General features: G+C 43.0%; 2 protein-coding genes across 3 annotated transcripts in view; one reads left to right on the plus strand and one right to left on the minus strand.

Moving 5' to 3' along the window:
- Positions 1-17,879, minus strand: part of ATP11B (ATPase phospholipid transporting 11B (putative)) — a 508,285-nt gene that overhangs the window by 98,381 nt on the left and 392,025 nt on the right. The gene's annotated exons all lie outside the window — the stretch shown is intronic.
- The window catches only part of MCF2L2 (MCF.2 cell line derived transforming sequence-like 2), a 282,358-nt gene that overhangs the window by 67,525 nt on the left and 196,954 nt on the right, over positions 1-17,879 (plus strand). Inside the window, exons 3-4 of the mRNA XM_063131918.1 lie at positions 3,820-3,934; positions 16,963-17,053. Of these exons, the coding sequence (XP_062987988.1) occupies positions 3,820-3,934; positions 16,963-17,053 (206 nt within the window). The remainder of the gene's footprint in view (positions 1-3,819; positions 3,935-16,962; positions 17,054-17,879) is intronic.

Raw genomic sequence — 17,879 nt, forward strand, 5'->3', positions numbered from 1 at the left:
CTATTTTGTCTTTCTCTCTCTCTGGCCCAGATCCCGGAACTACAAAATTCGTTTCGAATCTCATCCGGGCAGCAGAGGCATGACAAAAAAATCCAGTGACTTGAAGTAGCCATCTGCTAGAAAAGTCTCTGTTGTCCACCTTATAATAAGTACCAGGATATACAAAAATTAAGGGTGTGTTTACAATGCTATGAATGAGAATCCTCTCCACGTCTCCCTCTGGCAGCTTCTAGTGCCGCTGCCAGAAAAGGTTGCCAAATTATTTTCCGACAGCGTTCCTGTGCCTTTAACAGCCACATGACATGCAGAAATTTATCGGATGAAGCTTTTCCCATCATGGAAGTGCAGTGATGGAAGAATCAAAGTTTTGCCATCCAAATGTTCTTCTGCCTTACCTCTACTAAAGGCACATGGGCCCTGGCAACTTCACTATCTGTAGAATTCTGGATGAGTAATGAGACAAAATGCTATGGGTATTATTCATTTCCCCAGAGATTCCCAATGGTTTTCTTTTTTGCTTTTCAGACACAAAATTATCTCTCTTTTTTACCATTTAAGTATCTGTAGATTTTATAAAAATGCGTTAGGTTTAGGGATGTTTCGCCACAAAATAAAGACTATTTTTTCAAAGACGGAATTCTCCTGGCAAGTCCTTTTTAGTAAAATCCATTGGAAATATCATTTTAAATAATCTCCTGCCAATCTCAGATTAAAGAAAATCAAATCAAATATTTCTTTTTTAAAGTCAGCTGTGCCTTTAGGTACCTATTAAACAAAAGATGGGGATGACTGCAGCTTTCTGACTGTTGAGCAATCTGCAGGAATTTGCATAATCTGAACACAATAAACACTGCAGCAAGCCTTATTTTAATTTTTCCCTAAGACTGGCAGAGAGAGAGAGAGAGAGAGAGGTTTGACAGCTTTGTGATTTATTTCTCCCATGAGTGATCATTGATGGACATCCCTTTCCACTGGTTAACTAATTAGAAAAAGAGTGATTTGAGAACTCCCTTGCTTCAGTGCACTGATCAAGTGCTTTGACTTGGCCCTTATTACTAATGCCAAGTACAGCTAGGTGGATAGCCAATTTTGGCCAACATGCCACAGGTACGTTCTGAAGTCTGAGCTGAGCTAGCCCCACTAATGGGTGCGTATTACCGTACGTAAGCATTCTGCCTGTAATGTGGTATGCTCTTGTCTCTAGGAGACTCAGGGCTTCTCTAAACGAGCAATTTATAGCACACTTGTGACTGGCCACTCACGGAAGTTTGCGGGTAATTTTGACCACAACATGAACTTCCTGCATGTCTCCGACTCCTTCCCCTGGTTATTCCGTTATGTGTTTTTTTTAAAGTGGAATACCCGATTCTACTGGAATATCTCGGGATTTCCTACCATTTGCAGCCGAAGTGGTTCTACAAAACATCCACTAGAGGGCAGTGTCCCATTCAGTACTATGAGCACTGAGAAGAGGGGAAGTTTTCAATTACAGACCATGTGTAATTCAGCTCATTACAATTGTGCAAGAGAAGCAGAAAGCAAAACACCAGTAAGCGAATGCGATTTCCCTTTAATCTAAGTTGCGGGATAAAAAGCCTGGTGTAGAGAAGCCCTGATCTGGGGAGAGTAAGGATGGATGTAGTCTTGACTTGATGGTATAACTAAGCCTGTCTCCTGTGCCACAAACCACTGTTGCCCATGCCACAGGCTGGCTACTCCTCGCCTTTGTTGATGGCCAGAAGCAAAGTAGAGCTTTGCCTTTGACAGGAGGTCTGTCTATATGTGTGTGTGTGATAGGGAATTTCAACATGTGCAGCTTCTCCAGTTTCTTCTGCATAAATGCAAAAGGTATAGGAGTCCAGTGCCAAACACAAAACACAGCAAAATATTCTGAATAACTCAAATGCTCACCTTCCATCATTTTGAAAATTCATTCATTTAATTAACAGGTATTACTCTGCTTTGTAATTTTTATTGGGACTGGGGGTGAGAGCAATGCAGCTATATTTAGACTCTGATCTTTCCCACTCCCCACATTATCCTCTATGTCGTAGAATTATTTGTCTTGTCCACAAGGTGTCACTAATTCCCTTCTCTCTGAAGGATGGTTCAAAGGTGTCACTGCCATATGTCATACATCGAATTGAAGGCTGCTTCAAGTCAAGTGTTACTAGTTCATGACTTGCTGTGCAGGAAATGGTGTCAAGCCATTCTGCTTATTTCCAAACAATAAAAACAAGGGCATTAAAAATGGTAAAAACATTAGGATGGTGAACTACACATTTTAAATGGCTAAATTTAAAGGTTGCAACTTTACATCCTTTCTAAAGGTGAAGAGAGTGGAGGCCAATCATAGTTCTTGTGGGAGGGCATTCCATAGTTTGGGAGCAAAACAAGAGAAAGCTCTTTCATGCGTGCCCAACAAACAGGCCTCTGCAGGTAATAGCACCCTCAAAGGGAGGTCTCTTGCAGATCTCACAGGCAGGTTCATAGTGAGATAAGTGGTCTCTTACATAGCCAGGTCCTAAGCGGTTTAGGATGCAATTCTATGCATATTTAGATAGAAAAACATTATGCAACTCCTAGTATTTCCCAGCTCACTAGCTGGGGATTGTTAGGAGTTATAGGACTTTTTTGGTCTGAACATACATAGGATTGCACCCTTAGGGCTTTGAAAACTAAACCGAGAATTTGGTCAAATGCACCTGTTTTTCTCTTGTCCTTTTGACCATCTCCCTCCCCCACCTGCTGTAGGAAGCCAGGACCGAGGGGTCCTGTTCTGCAATCTGGGAAGGGTTCAAGTTGAAAGTACTAGGGGTGGGAAACACTTTGAGAAATCCACAGCTACTTCATCTTTCTGGGCTTCTCTACACCAGGCTTTTTTATCCCGCAACTTCACTGGAGCTTCTGCTTCCAGATTCTTTGTGGGATTAAGATTGACCCTTTATACACACTTCTTTTCCTCCCAGGGATTTCCTTTCTCTGCAAGTTCTATGTGCTTCATTATACAGCCACTAGATGGTGCTGTGGTATAACTGCAGTTATAGTGCCATTCCATTATTACATGGAGCGATTCAAACTGCCCTTTTAAATAGTGCACTTTCCCCATTAGAAATAAAGCTACTGAAATGGTCACAAAGCATGGGAGAGGACCTGGAGGTTAACGATGTCATGTAAAGGATCTGCAAACCTCTGTGACTAACCAATATTGATTGCAGGATCAAAGCCTGGTGTAGAGAAGCCCTCAATTCAAAAGACAATTTAAAGAGAAAGGGGGAATCTCAATTGTAATTTCTCAATCGGAGGCATGAATTATATGATCCCCGTTCCTGAATTTGTGCATATATATGCGGCTAGATGCCACTGTAAAAGTATATGATTTGGTTTCACAAACAAGAATCCTCAGTTTCTGTGAGATTCTAACCTATAGTTTATTTCAAGCAGCAGTTTACAATAATTCATAAAAAATACAACTTTACAAAATACAACATTATGATAAAAACCATCTAAAAAATTAACATTTAAAATATAGAACAATTTAAACAGCTAAAAACAATTTCACTAAACATTTTTTTAAAATAATAGACCTGTTTGAGACAGCAGACATAAATGCCCCATCACATGTCATTAAATGTTTGGAAGTAGGGGGCAGTCTTAGCCTGGTGCTGAAAAGAGGACAGTGTCAGTGCCAGGTGGCCCTCAGTGGGGAGCTCATTCCATAGCTGGGTGGCCACCACTGAGAAGGCCCTTTCTCTTGTTGCCAGCTTCTGAGGCTCCCTTCAAATCATTTGTGATACAAGCTAGAATATTCTCTTGCAGGAGGAAGAGGGAATGATGGGGCACCAATCATCACCTTCCCAGAGTATGCAGGTTTCAGTGAGATCCCTGATGAAGATTTTCTGAATGTTGTGACATATTTAACTAGCATTCCCAGGTAAGTCTGAAACAATCTTTTACCAAAGCTTTTGGGCCCAGCTTAATTCACTGCTTTTTTTTCAGAACATGTCCACATGGCACCTTCTCATGCTGCCCATTTTGGCACATTTCCTCTCTACCCCCTGTCACACCACTCGCCTGGGGATCTCTTCCCTGAGGCTATGGGTACATTTGCGGTGTATAAGAGAGGGTTTCTCCTTTCTGGCACATGTAAATTTTAGGAAGATTGGTGGAGAAGATCTCAATGTTATGAATGTTAGAATCACCAACCCCCCAATTATCCCATTATAATAGTAGAATGATTTTTTCCCTGTCAAACCTTAACTAAGGACACATGGCCGTGTGCCTTTAAATATATATGTAAAATACATTACATCACATGACCAGGCATCGCACAACATTACCATACATCAACCTGCAGAATACATTATATCACATAACCAGGCAGCCCCCACACACCCTCCCCTCAGACCCAATGGTGTGGGGGGGAATCCACCGGAAGTTCTAGTCCTTGACAGCCATATAACCTGGTGGGACTCATAACCTAATGGGAATGATTCATCTTTCGCGAGCTCAGTCCATAATACTTAAAAACAAAACAAAAAAAACATGCATTATGGATAAAATCTGTCCATAACTTTTGTGAAAGCAACGTCCTATATCCAAACAAAGTTCAGATTGAAAATGAAGTTTATATGTGAATCCCAGGTCATGTAGATGCTTACTTGCTTATACTACTGAGAAAAACAAGCACAAGTGAACTGTATTTCAGAAATAAGTATCGATGAGCCTCGTCTATAAAGTTTGTAAATCAAAATAGAGAAGAGGTTGAATTGGACACTGATGAATGCAAGTTCATGTCTGCAACTTCTACACCTATATTTGAGGACATACTTTGGGGGTTATTCTTGAGGTTTATATAGTATTTATAAACCCTTTATTCACTATACCAGTGAATTAGCAGAATAGCAGCGGTTCTTAACTATGAAAGTCAGCAAAGACCAAATTAACTTCAAGACAGAGTCTGTTTTGTTTGGTACAAAAATAAAGTATTTTACTGATAGAAAATAACACAGTTTATGGCAATACAAATTTACACCAACATACTCACACACTTGGTCATACAGATTACAGCAGGGCTCACAGCAGTAGAGAGGGAATATTTTAATCTGGTTACAAAGCTCCAAAACTCTCTTTATATACACTTCCCTGAACAAATGATGAAACCACTAATTGGCAATGGCAAGACAATTAGACTTTTGCATCATCCCAATAATTCAATAAAGTCCACCTGCAAACTTGACCTTTAAGCTGATTGACTGATGCTGAGTCTTCAGTTTCTTCCAGGTTTTGCAGGCTTGTACAAAGATATGGAAATCACAAAAAACCAGTCCTAATTCAGGACTCCCAACACCCCTTCTTTTTTGGGTTTTCCACTATTTCACCACGTTACAACATTTGTACAGTTAATCACATTTTTAGCCCTCCCTGAAACCTAACGTTTCACAAATCTCCCAATGTTTGATGGCTCCTAACGGTTTTGTAAAGACGTCTGCCAAATTATTCTGGGACTCACAGTAGACTATGTGTTTTAAACTTTAACAGTCACTGGCTTCACCACTGGGACCTTAAAGTCCTTTATTGCTGGATCAGTCAAGTAACTTTACCACTCTCCAGCACCATACTTAGCCTTTTTGTAAATCGCCACACAACTCTTGCTTCTTGGAACTTCCACGATTTTGGCTTACTTCCAATCATCAACATTCCAACGTTGCTTTTCTATCATTTGCACAGCCAATGCCAATTTGAATCACAATAGCACAAAAATTCTCATCTGACCTCTGCAGAAAAATTTCTCCAGTGCTTCAAGGTTCGAGATACCTTAAGATTCCCTTAGACACTCCAGGCTGAATTTGTTTTACTACATAGAATAAGCACAAAGAGTAAAGCATATGATTTCACAGTAGAGAAAATGACGTTAAAGTCCCTCCCTATCCTGACTAAATTCCTTGGCGACTAGTTTCTAAGAAACTCTGTTTACAAGCGGCTTGCTGTTAAAAACTTCTCCTCAGTGGCAAGTTAAAGACTTCTGTCCCGGAGGCAAAAACTTCTTCTCTAAAAACCTTGTTGACTCGAAGACTAAGAATTAGGCTCACAGCTCATGTTACAAGCGTGTATTCCAAGCCTATGGGGAGGCACGCCTTTGTTTTGTCTTTGAGACCTACGGGGGATCTGCACCTCCTCCTCCTCCTCCTCTTGCTCTCTGTCTTCTGGCTCGGTCTGAGTTGCTACAGGCGTTTGCCTGCTAGAAGAATCTAAATCTAGTAAAACTGACGGATTATCATGTACCGATTCCCAATTCTGCTCAGCAAAGGAAGCAGATTTTGAGACAACAATTCTTCCTCCTTTGTGCAAAAACCTCCAACTACCATTTTCATAACCAACAAACATCATTTTGACTCCCCTGGGTCCTAGCTGTCTCCTTTGAGCTAAAGGAATATTCACAATTGCATAGGATCCCCAGATTCTGATGTGTTTTAAACTAGGATTTTTGCCAAAAATTAAGAAAAAAGGAATATTGTTAATGGCTGAAGACCACGTTCTGTTGCACAGATAGTTTGCAGCCATAAAAGCTTCACCCCAAAGCTTGGGATCTGCTTTGGCATCCTTCATTAAGCATTCCATTTTCGTTTTCAGCACGCCAATCCGCCGCTCCACATTCCCAGCTTGCCAAGACGCCATGGGATCTGTAAACTTATGAGAAATCCCATGCTTTCTGCAAAAATCAGCAAACTCTAGACTTCTAAACTTGCCCCCCCGATCCGAACAGAAGTTCTGTATTTGCCTTTGCAAAGATCTCTCCACCTTTTTAACCCATTCCTTTACTTTGGCTAGACACTGAGACTTTTGCTTTAACAAATATACCCATGAATAACGTGTTTTGTCATCTAAAATGACCAGGGCATATTTAGCTTTCCCATAACTCTCTGGGAAAGGACCAGTCAGATCTAAATGTATTAGACCAAGAATGTCCTTATGTCTCCAGTCTCTTACACGTGGAATATTGGCTACACGTGATTTTGCCAACTTACAAACGGAACAGTCAAGGTAATTCTGGCAATTTTCTACTCTCACATCTTCAGCAATCTTGAGAGTTTTGCCCAGAGATCTAAAACAAGGATGTCCAAATCTCCTATGGAATAAATGTAGGCAATTGTCATGGGGAGAAATGTTTTTGTAAGTCATAGAACTTGAAGAAATATCTTCCTCTCCACCTTGGCTCTTGTCCAGGAAAAACAAACCGTTTTTTAAACTGGCAGTCCCCTTCAGTTCTCCATGCCTGGAAATAAAACATTTCCCCTCCTCAAAGGAGACAGAGAACTTTTTCTCCATTAGATTTGACACACCTAAAAGAGAATGACTTGGGAACAAAAATAGCATTAGCAAAGCTTTCGTTAAGGACAGGAATATGGCAAATTCCTTCTCCCTTCACTTCCTGCTTTGAGCCGTCAGCAAGGAAAATAAATCTGTTAGACGTGACTCTGAAGTCCAGGAAGCTTTCCATTCTAGTAGAAATAACGGAATTACAAGCTGAGTCTATCAGCCAGATAGCTGAGCTTCCGTTTCCTTCCTCCTTCGACATCTTGCTCACTCCGGCTGTAACGAGCTGTGCTGACTTCTTTGAACAAGAAGCATTTTTCCAGCGATGCTCAGAAACTTTCTCAGGTTGTAATCTCACTCTACAGTCAATCTTCTTATGTCCAATTTTGCCACATTGCCAGCAAACAATTGTTTTTTGTGGCTTGTGCTTTTTAGAAACTGAATAAGCAGATTCAGTCTCCTCCTTTTTCACAGTCCCGGTCTTAACCCCTTCAGAACCAGACCATTGTTGAAATGAGTCTGCCTTGCCGTTTGAGCTCACGGCTTCTCTCTTGGAATGTCTTTTCTGTTGTTCTTCTAATAATTTTCCGCACACATAATTCAGGGTTAAATCACGGACAGTCACTCCCTCTAGGGTAGTCACCAACACGTCCCAAGACGTTGGTAAGCTAGACAAAATAATATAAGACTTCATTTCCTCTGAAAGAGTCAAGCCAGCCGATGCTAAACTTTGGAATATTTCTCTCAGCTCCTGCAAATGTTTGCCAATATCTCCAGATTCTTTTAGCATCGTCCTATACATTCTGCGTGTTAAATTTATTCGATAACCTGCTGTATCTCTTACATATACTTCACGCAATTTTGTCCAGATCACATGAACAGCATCCTCTCTATTAACATAGAATAGCTGATCATTCCTCATATTATGTGGGTTTTAGCTTTCTCTGCATTTCGATTCCACTCTCTCAAATCAGCTGCACTTAAATCTTCACCGGGTGGGTCTGTAACTACTTCCCACAGCCCTTGGTTCCTTAAACTCATTTCAATCTTAAATGACCAAGTAATATAATTTGTGTCTGTGAGTTGTTCCATTTGTGTATTCATTCCTATTTGAAGTGCCATAACTGCTAATTGGTTGTTTTTTCAACCCTTTTGTTATTTGAATTTCCTTTTGGGAACTGACCGGCTTAACAACCTCAGAATCCCTTTTCAAATTCAAAAATAGCCTTCTATCAGACAGCGTATGACTTTGCAAGACAAAAACTTTACAAAAAATCTCTTCCTTTGTCTAAATCCCAACGTTCTTTTGAAAAAGCAACGCTCCAGGGCAATTAGTCAACGCACGGCTTCTCTGTCTTATCAGGTCCTACTGTTTCTCTGTTAAGAACTAGAATTATGTCCAGACTGTTACTGGGCCCATAACCTCTTGAGGTTTATATAGTATTTATAAACCCTTTATTCACTATACCAGTGAATTAGCAGAATAGCAGCGGTTCTTAACTATGAAAGTCAGCAAAGACCAAATTAACTTCAAGACAGAGTCTGTTTTGTTTGGTACAAAAATAAAGTATTTTACTGATAGAAAATAACACAGTTTATGGCAATACAAATTTACACCAACATACTCACACACTTGGTCATACAGATTACAGCAGGGCTCACAGCAGTAGAGAGGGAATATTTTAATCTGGTTACAAAGCTCCAAAACTCTCTTTATATACACTTCCCTGAACAAATGATGAAACCACTAATTGGCAATGGCAAGACAATTAGACTTTTGCATCATCCCAATAATTCAATAAAGTCCACCTGCAAACTTGACCTTTAAGCTGATTGACTGATGCTGAGTCTTCAGTTTCTTCCAGGTTTTGCAGGCTTGTACAAAGATATGGAAATCACAAAAAACCAGTCCTAATTCAGGACTCCCAACAGTTATGTTAGTTTCTGTTACTTTGCCTTCTGTGGAGCTACGGTGTGCTATACAGTTTACTTTGATCTGTGCAAAGAGCTGTATGTTGTTGTGCAGGACATAAGACTGTAGACAAAACGTGTATACTTGTGTTGAGTTCTCCCCCAAAACGTGTAGAGTCTTTTTACCTTGTCTCACAATATCATCAATTTGGGTCTCCCCTACTGTCTTTACTCATCATTATTTGTTGCTGGCAGCGGCAAGAGCATGATGATAATATCACGGCACAGGGTGAATAAGTCTTGAAATTGCAGTGGAAAACATGACATAGATACTGTTTTCAGTGGCGGCTCTGTGTCGTGAGTAATGTGCAGTTTTGTGGATTTGTATTGATATTGCCTGTTGTATTGATACATTTCATATGTTTTTATACAGACATGATAGAAGTGTGATTCAGCTTTGCGTGTGGATTCTATTTAGAGTTTCTGTAGTGGGTAACATTATTAGGTCCTGTAATAGTATTTCCAGAGTAAATATGGGGACAGAGTTCGTATCTGGATTTGTATCTTTTTTTTTTTATGTAGCCTGTTGTTGCTAGTGAGTAGTTGTTTTAGATTGGGGATGGGGGCTATCTATAAGAAAATACAGGCCTACCACCCAAGGCCAGTAAGAGGAAAATGTTATTGTCCACGATAAGCTATAGATCACTGAATTGTATTCTGGTGTTTTCTCTTCTTGGGTCTGTCCTGCAGTAGATTGTTCCTGGGTACATATTTGGCCTTGTCAATTGGTTCTCTCACTTCATTGGGTAGGTATTGTAGTCTTGATGAATACCTGATTTAGATCCGTAAATTGTGAGCCCCTGTTCAGTGAATCTGAACAGATAGAATTATATCATAGAGCATGGCTGTAAACAATGGATCTTGTGGTGTGCTCTGAGCGGAAGTAGCACATAAGTACATGTAGTGATCAGTAGGTTTCCTATACAAATTGGTACTTATATGGCCATTATGTAGTTGTATAGCTGTGTCCAGAAAGTGAAGCAGTTATGTGGATTGTTCAAGGTTGGTTGATGGTGGGGTGAAAAGTTATTGAAGTCCTTGTGGAATTTCATTAGGGCCTCCTGTGCATTTAACTGGACTTATGAACAGGTGGCCCCGACGAAGTCCCACATCGAACTCTTGTTCTACAATCTCTCCATTGGATTTTTAAAATTATTTATTTAAAACATTTTTAACCATAAGTACATAGAAAGAGCCATGCTGAATCAGCCCAAGGGACTATGCAGTCCAGCATTCTGTTTGTACGGTGGCCAACCAGCTGCCTGTGGGAAGTCATCCCACAGCCGTGCTCGTCATCCCGACATGAAGAGAATGTCGCCATGAAGAACCTCGACGGCAGGGCCTTCTTTGTAGTGGCACCTACCCTCTGGAAAAACCTCCTTCATGCGGTTTGGGAGGCAGAAAATGTAATAACTTTTAAATGCCTCCTAAAAACCTATCTTTTTAAACAAGCTTTCCCTGGACTGTAACGTATTCTGGTTTTATGTCATTTTAAAGTTTTAAATTGGATTTTATGGTTTTAGTTGTAAATGGCCCAGACAGCCTAGGCTGTTGGGCAGTATTAATATTAAATAAATAAATTAAAATAAGTCCACAAGGGAGACATGAGAACAATAGCACCTTTCTGCTCGTGTTTCCGAGGAACTGGTATACAGAGTCATACCGACTCTGATGCTGGAGGTAGTATATAGTTATCATGATTAGTAGCCATTGAAAGTCTTCTCTTCCATGAATTTGTCTAATCCCTATTTGTTACATTTGCATTTTTTAATTAAAATAAATAAATAATCCCCTTTGAAAGCCATTCAAGTTGGTGATTACTGCTACATCTTGTGGTAGTGAATTTCATAGTTTAACTATGCACTATGTGAAGTAGTGCTTCCCCTTATATGTCCAAAATCTCCCACCATTTAACTTTATCAGATAACCTCAGGTTCTAGATCAGCCTTCCTCAACCTGGGGAGCTCCAGATGTGTTGGACTGCATCTCCCAGAATGCCCCAGCTGGCTGGGGCATTCTGGGAGTTGTAGTCCAACACATCTGGAGCACCCCAGGTTGAGGAAGGCTGTTCTAGATTTTGGGAGAGGGAGAAAAACATCTCCCTGTCTGAATATACTAATAAGAGCCCTGCTGGATCAGACCAAGGGTCCATCTACTTCAGCACAGCTTGGGTAGCTCCTTTAGAGTTCTGACTGGTTCTGAATGAAACCCAGAGTGGATCCACTGCCCTACTGACATTGGAGCTACTAGCCTCCATTGAGTGGGAGACAGGCTCCTGGACTTCTTATGTTCCTATGTTAAAAACAAAAACAAAACACCATTTGGGAGGATGCAGGGCAGGCAAGGCACTTAGTAGTGACTGCATTGGTGCCTGGCAAATTGTCTTGGGGGGGGGATGTCCTACAGTCAGGAGAGCCCCCACAGAGGAATCATAGAATAGTGGAGTTGGAAGGGACCTATGAGGCCATCGTGTCCAACCCCCTGCTCAGTGCAGGAATCCACCTTAAAGCATCCCTGACAGATGCTTGTCCAGCTGCCTCTTGAATGCCTCCACTATGGGAGAGCCCACAACCTCTCTAGGTACCTGGTTCCATTGTCGTACTGCTCGAACAGTCAGGAAGTTTTTCCTGATGTCCAGCTGGAATCTGGCTTCCTTTAACTTGAGCCCATTATTCCGTGTCCTGCACTCTGGGAGGATCGAGAAGAGATCCTGGCCCTCCTCCATGTGACAACCTTTTAAGTATTTGAAGAGTGCTCTCATGTCTCCCCTCAATCTTCTCTTCTCCAGGCTAAACATGCCCAGTTCCTTCAGTCTCTCTTCATAGGGCTTTGTTTCCAGGAGGCCCTAACCTCTGTAAACCCCACACTACCAAAGCAGATATATCCTCAGCAGAGCTTCTCTTGAATAATAAGGTGTTATATATTATGCCCCAAAGTAAGCAGTAGATTCCAACACTGGGATTTTAAAAAGAAAAGCAGGCTTGGGAGGGTGGAATTGGGAGTAGAGGAATGTGTTGTGGGGTGTTTATGAGGATTTGTTTAACCCTCGCATATTCCAAGGTCCCTGGGTGTGCATAGCAAACGACGGCTGGGTGTTGAATATGTAATATGGCTGCCAGCATGCACCACAGCCTGTGGTAGCTTTAATAAGCCACAGTGGGCTCTGACACATGACAGCAGCCATTAACTAAGCCATGGTGGGGTGTGACACAAGATGAGAGCCATTAAATAAGCCACAGTGGGCTCTGACACGTGACAGCAGCCATTAACTAAGCCATAGTGGGGTGTGACACAAGATGAGAGCCATTAAATAAGCCACAGTGGGCTCTGACACATGACAGCAGCCATTAACTAAGCCATAGTGGGGTGTGACACAAGATGAGAGCCATTAAATAAGCCACTATGGGCTATGGCACATGACAGCAGCCATTAACTAAGCCATGGTGGGGTGTGACACAAGATGAGAGCCATTAAATAAGCCACAGTGGGCTCTGACACGTGACAGCAGCCATTAACTAAGCCATGGTAGGCTGTTCACAGGGGAGGAGTAACAAAGGTTTGTTTTCCTCATTTCAAGGGGTCGGCAGATGAACAATCATTTTAACTAATTTCTTTTGTAAAGGTGGTCAGGTCCCCTCCTTTGCTCCAAGGTAACCAAAATGCTTACAACTGCGTAAGTTTTAAAGATAAAGAGATCAAACTTGGCATGGTGATAGCTCTTAAGGAGGGCTTTAGCAAACCCAAGTTTGAATCAGATGGGTTCATCCCTTGTGTTTTTAGGATTTTAAATCCCCCCCTCTTTTAAACCCTTCTCCTCATAGTCCACCAGTGCAAAGGATCATTTTTCCTTTCCTTTGATCATGCGAAGCTGTGCATCTCCAAGTTCATAAAGTACAGATCTGCTGGTTCCATCACTCAAGTGTAAATCCCATTGATTTCAACTGCATTTACATCCAAGCCATACTAAAATCAGATGCATTTGAGTAAACCCCATTGAACAGAGAGAGACTTACTTCTGAGTAAACAGAAGTGAGACCTCAGAAGTAAGCATAGGGTTGCAGAGCACTTCTTTCCAGTTTGCTGTTTTAGACTTTAAAAAAAAACCCTTCTGAGTGACCACACTATTAAAAGTCAGTTCCAACCAACATTTCTATTTTGGGGCGCTCATTTGAAACTGTAACGTTTGCTGACATTTTGTTTTGCTGCTTTCTGCCTAGCACTATAGTTTTAGCAACATCTCAAGTAACTAAAACTAAGAATAGGAAGGCTATTGTATTATCTCTTCCCTCCCAAAATTCAAGGCAGCATCCACCTAGAACACCAAACTGTCATAAAACCCCTCTTTTTTAGCCCCTTAAACACTTCCCCGAATTCCTGGTTTACCCACAGAGGTGAAAGTGAGTAGGAATGTCAGGGGCTGTCTATATGCGCTTAAAGCCCCCGCAATGGCTGCAAAACTGCGCTGAGTCAGTTATATGACGCAGCTGCAGATTCTCAGCCACCACGGGGCTTTTTTGCAAAGCTGCGCAGTGAAAAATTCAGGGACTTAACCCAACTTTTTCAGTGGGAGCGAGGTCACCCTGGCTTTTCTGCTATCTGACCTTGCTTCATGGCCAATCTGGGGGGAGGCGGAAGGCGACCTGCAATTGGTCACCAGAAGCCAGGAAAAGGGCAGGGAGGAGGTTCCAGTACCTGGTTGACGACCGGAAACCCTGTGCTCCCTCTTTGCCATGGCGATTACCTGATGCCACCCTGGAAATGTGAAACCACAGGGTTTAGGAGGAACGCAGTGCCGACACGGTACCATGACGACAGGGTAACAACATTCAGCCCCCGTCTTGATGGCGGCGCTTTGGCGCCACGAGGTGCCTGGCTCCCGCACTTGCGTTCCTTCCCAGCACCTGCACGACAAGTGTGAACTTTCCCCACTGCGCTGAGGGGAAAAGGAACGAGGGCAGAAACAAGGCAGCCAGGAGGATGAGGAGAGGAACGCCGGGTACCAAAACCACGTCTCCTCCCTCTGGCTGCCTGTTCCTTCCCCTCTCTTTTATTTTTATTATCTGTATCTGCGCAGATACAGATAATAACAATAAAAAAGGGGGGGAGAAACAGGCTCCATTCCTCTCCCCCCATTTTTTTATATTTAATTTTTGAAGAGGCTGTGGTGGCGTTTCTCTGCCCCCCCCTCCACCCGTTTTTAAAATTATTATTATTTTACACTGGGCACAGGGCCCTCCTGAGGTCTGCCCCCGTCCCTGTCCAGCACATGTCGACCAGTCAGGGGGTGCCGTGGGCTGTGACAAGCCTCCCCTGCCAAAAAAGTTGATGTAAGTGCCCAACTTCTTTGGAATGGAGTTTCCAGGGTTTGCCCCCAGATGGCTTCACAATGGCAGCTGTGCCATGTAGATGACCTGCCGCTACTGGAAAGCCACCCTGGGGCAAGCCCTTTGTGTAGACATGCCCTCAGTTTACCAGCTTCACAAATGTGTGTGTGTATGGGTTGTTTCTTCAGAATGTTGCCAAGACCTAGGGTGGGAGGCAGCAGGACTTGCCTTAAGGTGAGATTTCTGCAACTTGTCTTGGAAGGAAGCCTATTAATTCTGCAGTTTTATTAGTTGATTGACTGACTGATTACATTTCTATACTGCCCGATAGCCGAAGCTCTCCGGGTGGTTCCCAACAAATAAAGCGACAAAATACAGCATAAAATGCAATATAGAATTTTAAAGTTTAAAACTACAGTATAAAACTTAAACCAGAATAAAACTTAGCTGCAATGCAGAGATTTAAAACACAATAACAGTTTTAAAACAATAGAACTAAAAGACTAAAATGTGCAGAGTTAAACTGCATGCTACGTTAAATGTGTAGCTGATGCTTTTTACTTTAATGTAAACATCTGGGGACCTGTTTCGGGACTGGTACACATGGGGAGAGGGTTAAACCTTCCCACCCAGTTCCTTCCATCTGCCCATATCTGCCTTCTCCCAGCATGGAGGCTAAACAAAGGAAAAAGCCAAATTGGTGCCAGTTGAGGTTTCCCCCACCCCTCTTCTTTATCCCCCTTCACTGTGGTGGCCATGGGGAAGCCACTGAGTGGAATGGTTTAACCCTAAACCTAACCCCAACCTGTGTGTGGATCAGGACCTTGCATGCTTACAGTAAAGTTTTTTGGGTGTTTTTTTTAAAAAAAGGGTCAGCTACATGCTATGCAATTAATGTAGCTTATAATTTAGCCCTTAGGGGTAAGGGAAATATACTTTGTACATGCTCAGAAGTCTATTTCTTTATTACATAATATTGCTTCATATATTTTACTTGCAGAACAGGCATATTTATTTATTTATTTAGAGTATTTTTATCCCGCACCTCAGCCAAAAGGCTCTCGGAGCGGCTTGCAATGTATCAATAAAGAAGACAGTCCCTACCCTCAGGCTTACATTCTAAAAAAAGACACGACACACAAGGAAAAGTGGATGGGGAGGGAAGAGGGAGAAAATAAAAAGAAATTAAGGAGACTGTTTAGGCTGGTGGGAAGGCCCTGCTCTGTCCTCTCATCTCCCAATGGAGGGGCAAACCAACAGCTCCTTCTTCCCCACAAGGTGAAGATGTTAGCCCTGTGGGGGGGGGGGGGTGTCCAACTGAAGCAGGCTCCGATGGTGCCTGCCTGGTCCAGTCTCCCTCGCATCTTCTTCCCCCTAAGATGGGAGGTGGTGTGGCTAGACAGGGAGGGACGGGGCTACTGGACCAAGACCAGCGGACGCTGGAGGGAAAAATGGTCTATATCAATGTTCTCCAGTGGTTCTATCTTTAGTTCAGAGAAACTGCACCCTCTTGGTCACAAGGGAACAGCCTCTGGCAGAAATATCACCCAGTGGATGGGGCTTTCCCTAAATTAAACACTCTCCTTTCTTGGAACCATGCAAGTTCAAATTTCCATAGAGTCTTCCTTGATCTTCTTACGTACGATGGAAGGGTCAGCAGTATAACACCCTACCACTCACTGCGCACATGTGTCCTAATGAAAAGCTGCATGCGAGCATAAAGTTTGCATAGTGCATAAAAGCCATCGAGCAGGCCTGCAGAGTGCAACCCACGCTCCAGATAAGACCCAAGAAATGGCGTACGGTTTGGTCAATTCTGCAGTGGCTTTTACGTACGTGTATCATATTCGGACATTACACCCAGCAGCCGTAGAGATCGGACACATGGGCAAGGTGTGCTGGGGAGGCAGACACAGTCTCGAGGGGAGAAATTAACCCCGAGTATCGTCCAGACCAGGCCCGGTTCTTTTACTAAAGCCAGTGGGATCTCTGTTTAGCAGCAGGAAGCACCTAGGTGATGCCAAACTGTTCCCCTTGCCATGTTTTGTGGAATCTGCAGCAAAGCAGCCGAAGCGATCTATTGGATAAACGATTCAGGTTTTGTGGAAGCTGCTAACCTGATGCCAGGATAGAAGTGGAGGGAGGGGGAGGAAGGGCAAGAAAAGAATTGCTTTGCATCTTCCTGCACATACGGTTTGAGTCTTGCTTCGCCACATTCTCCCCTGTCTATCCTGCTTGTTAATAATGAGTTTGGAACGTGCCAGGAACGCTGTGCTTTTGCTGCAGCCCCGTCGCTCGGAACGGGGCTGCCTCCGTGTAACCCCATATACCTGCTTTGGTTATTTTGCAGTCTGGAGGCTGCCAGCATCGGATTCATCATCATCATAGACCGACGGCGGGACAAATGGAGCGCGGTAAAGGCATCCCTCACCCGAATAGCAGTAAGTGCCTGGAATGCATTTTATTTATTTGACTGCCCTTGCCTTCTGCAAACTGCGCCTCTGTCACGTTTGCTCATGCGGTACCCTGCCCTGCCCTACAGATTATTGCCACCGTTGCATGATAAGAAGCTTGAGACTGCCGAAGCAGAAGCACGGATCGGTGCCTGCCTTATTTCCTATTGAATGAGAATGAGATCGCTCCAGCAAGACATAGAAAGGGGCACGGTTCCTTCTATAGCATGCTGTAGTGTGCAAACCGCTTTACAGTTCTAATCTTATTAAGAGCTGGAGTCGTGAAGTGACTAACAGGGTCAGCTGAGGACACCCGCCCCTCCTCAGCTCAAGCAAGCACCTGTGGGTTGGCCTTGTTCCACCCCCTCCACACACCCCTATCCCGCCAATGCAGAATGGGAAGAGTAACGCTGACAAATCTTTCATGATTGTAAGAGGTTCAAATTAGAGAGGAGATGGGAGACCGTGTGTGTGTGTGTGTGTGTGTGTGTGTGCATATGTGCATGCTTAACTCTTTCCCTGCATGCTGAGTTGCCAATTATCCCACATACGCGCCATTTGATCTGTTGTCCCACCCGGAGGGGAAAAGATACTGAGTCCATTTACCTTTCTCCCTATAGGGAGGGAAATCATTTGCATTGGGCAATTTTTATTGTGAAAATGGCTTGTGAGGGCAAGGGCGTTCCTTGCTGTGCCACTGCTCTGATGAAATCTGGGACGTGCCACAGCGGCATTGAGAATGAAAATGAAAAGCGTTGGGTAACACACCACGTACCTCCCACACTACATCCATGTGTTGGGAGCAGAAGGCCCT

Source organism: Elgaria multicarinata, chromosome 8, assembly GCF_023053635.1.
Source record: "Elgaria multicarinata webbii isolate HBS135686 ecotype San Diego chromosome 8, rElgMul1.1.pri, whole genome shotgun sequence".
NCBI classification, from domain to species: Eukaryota; Metazoa; Chordata; class Lepidosauria; order Squamata; family Anguidae; genus Elgaria; species Elgaria multicarinata.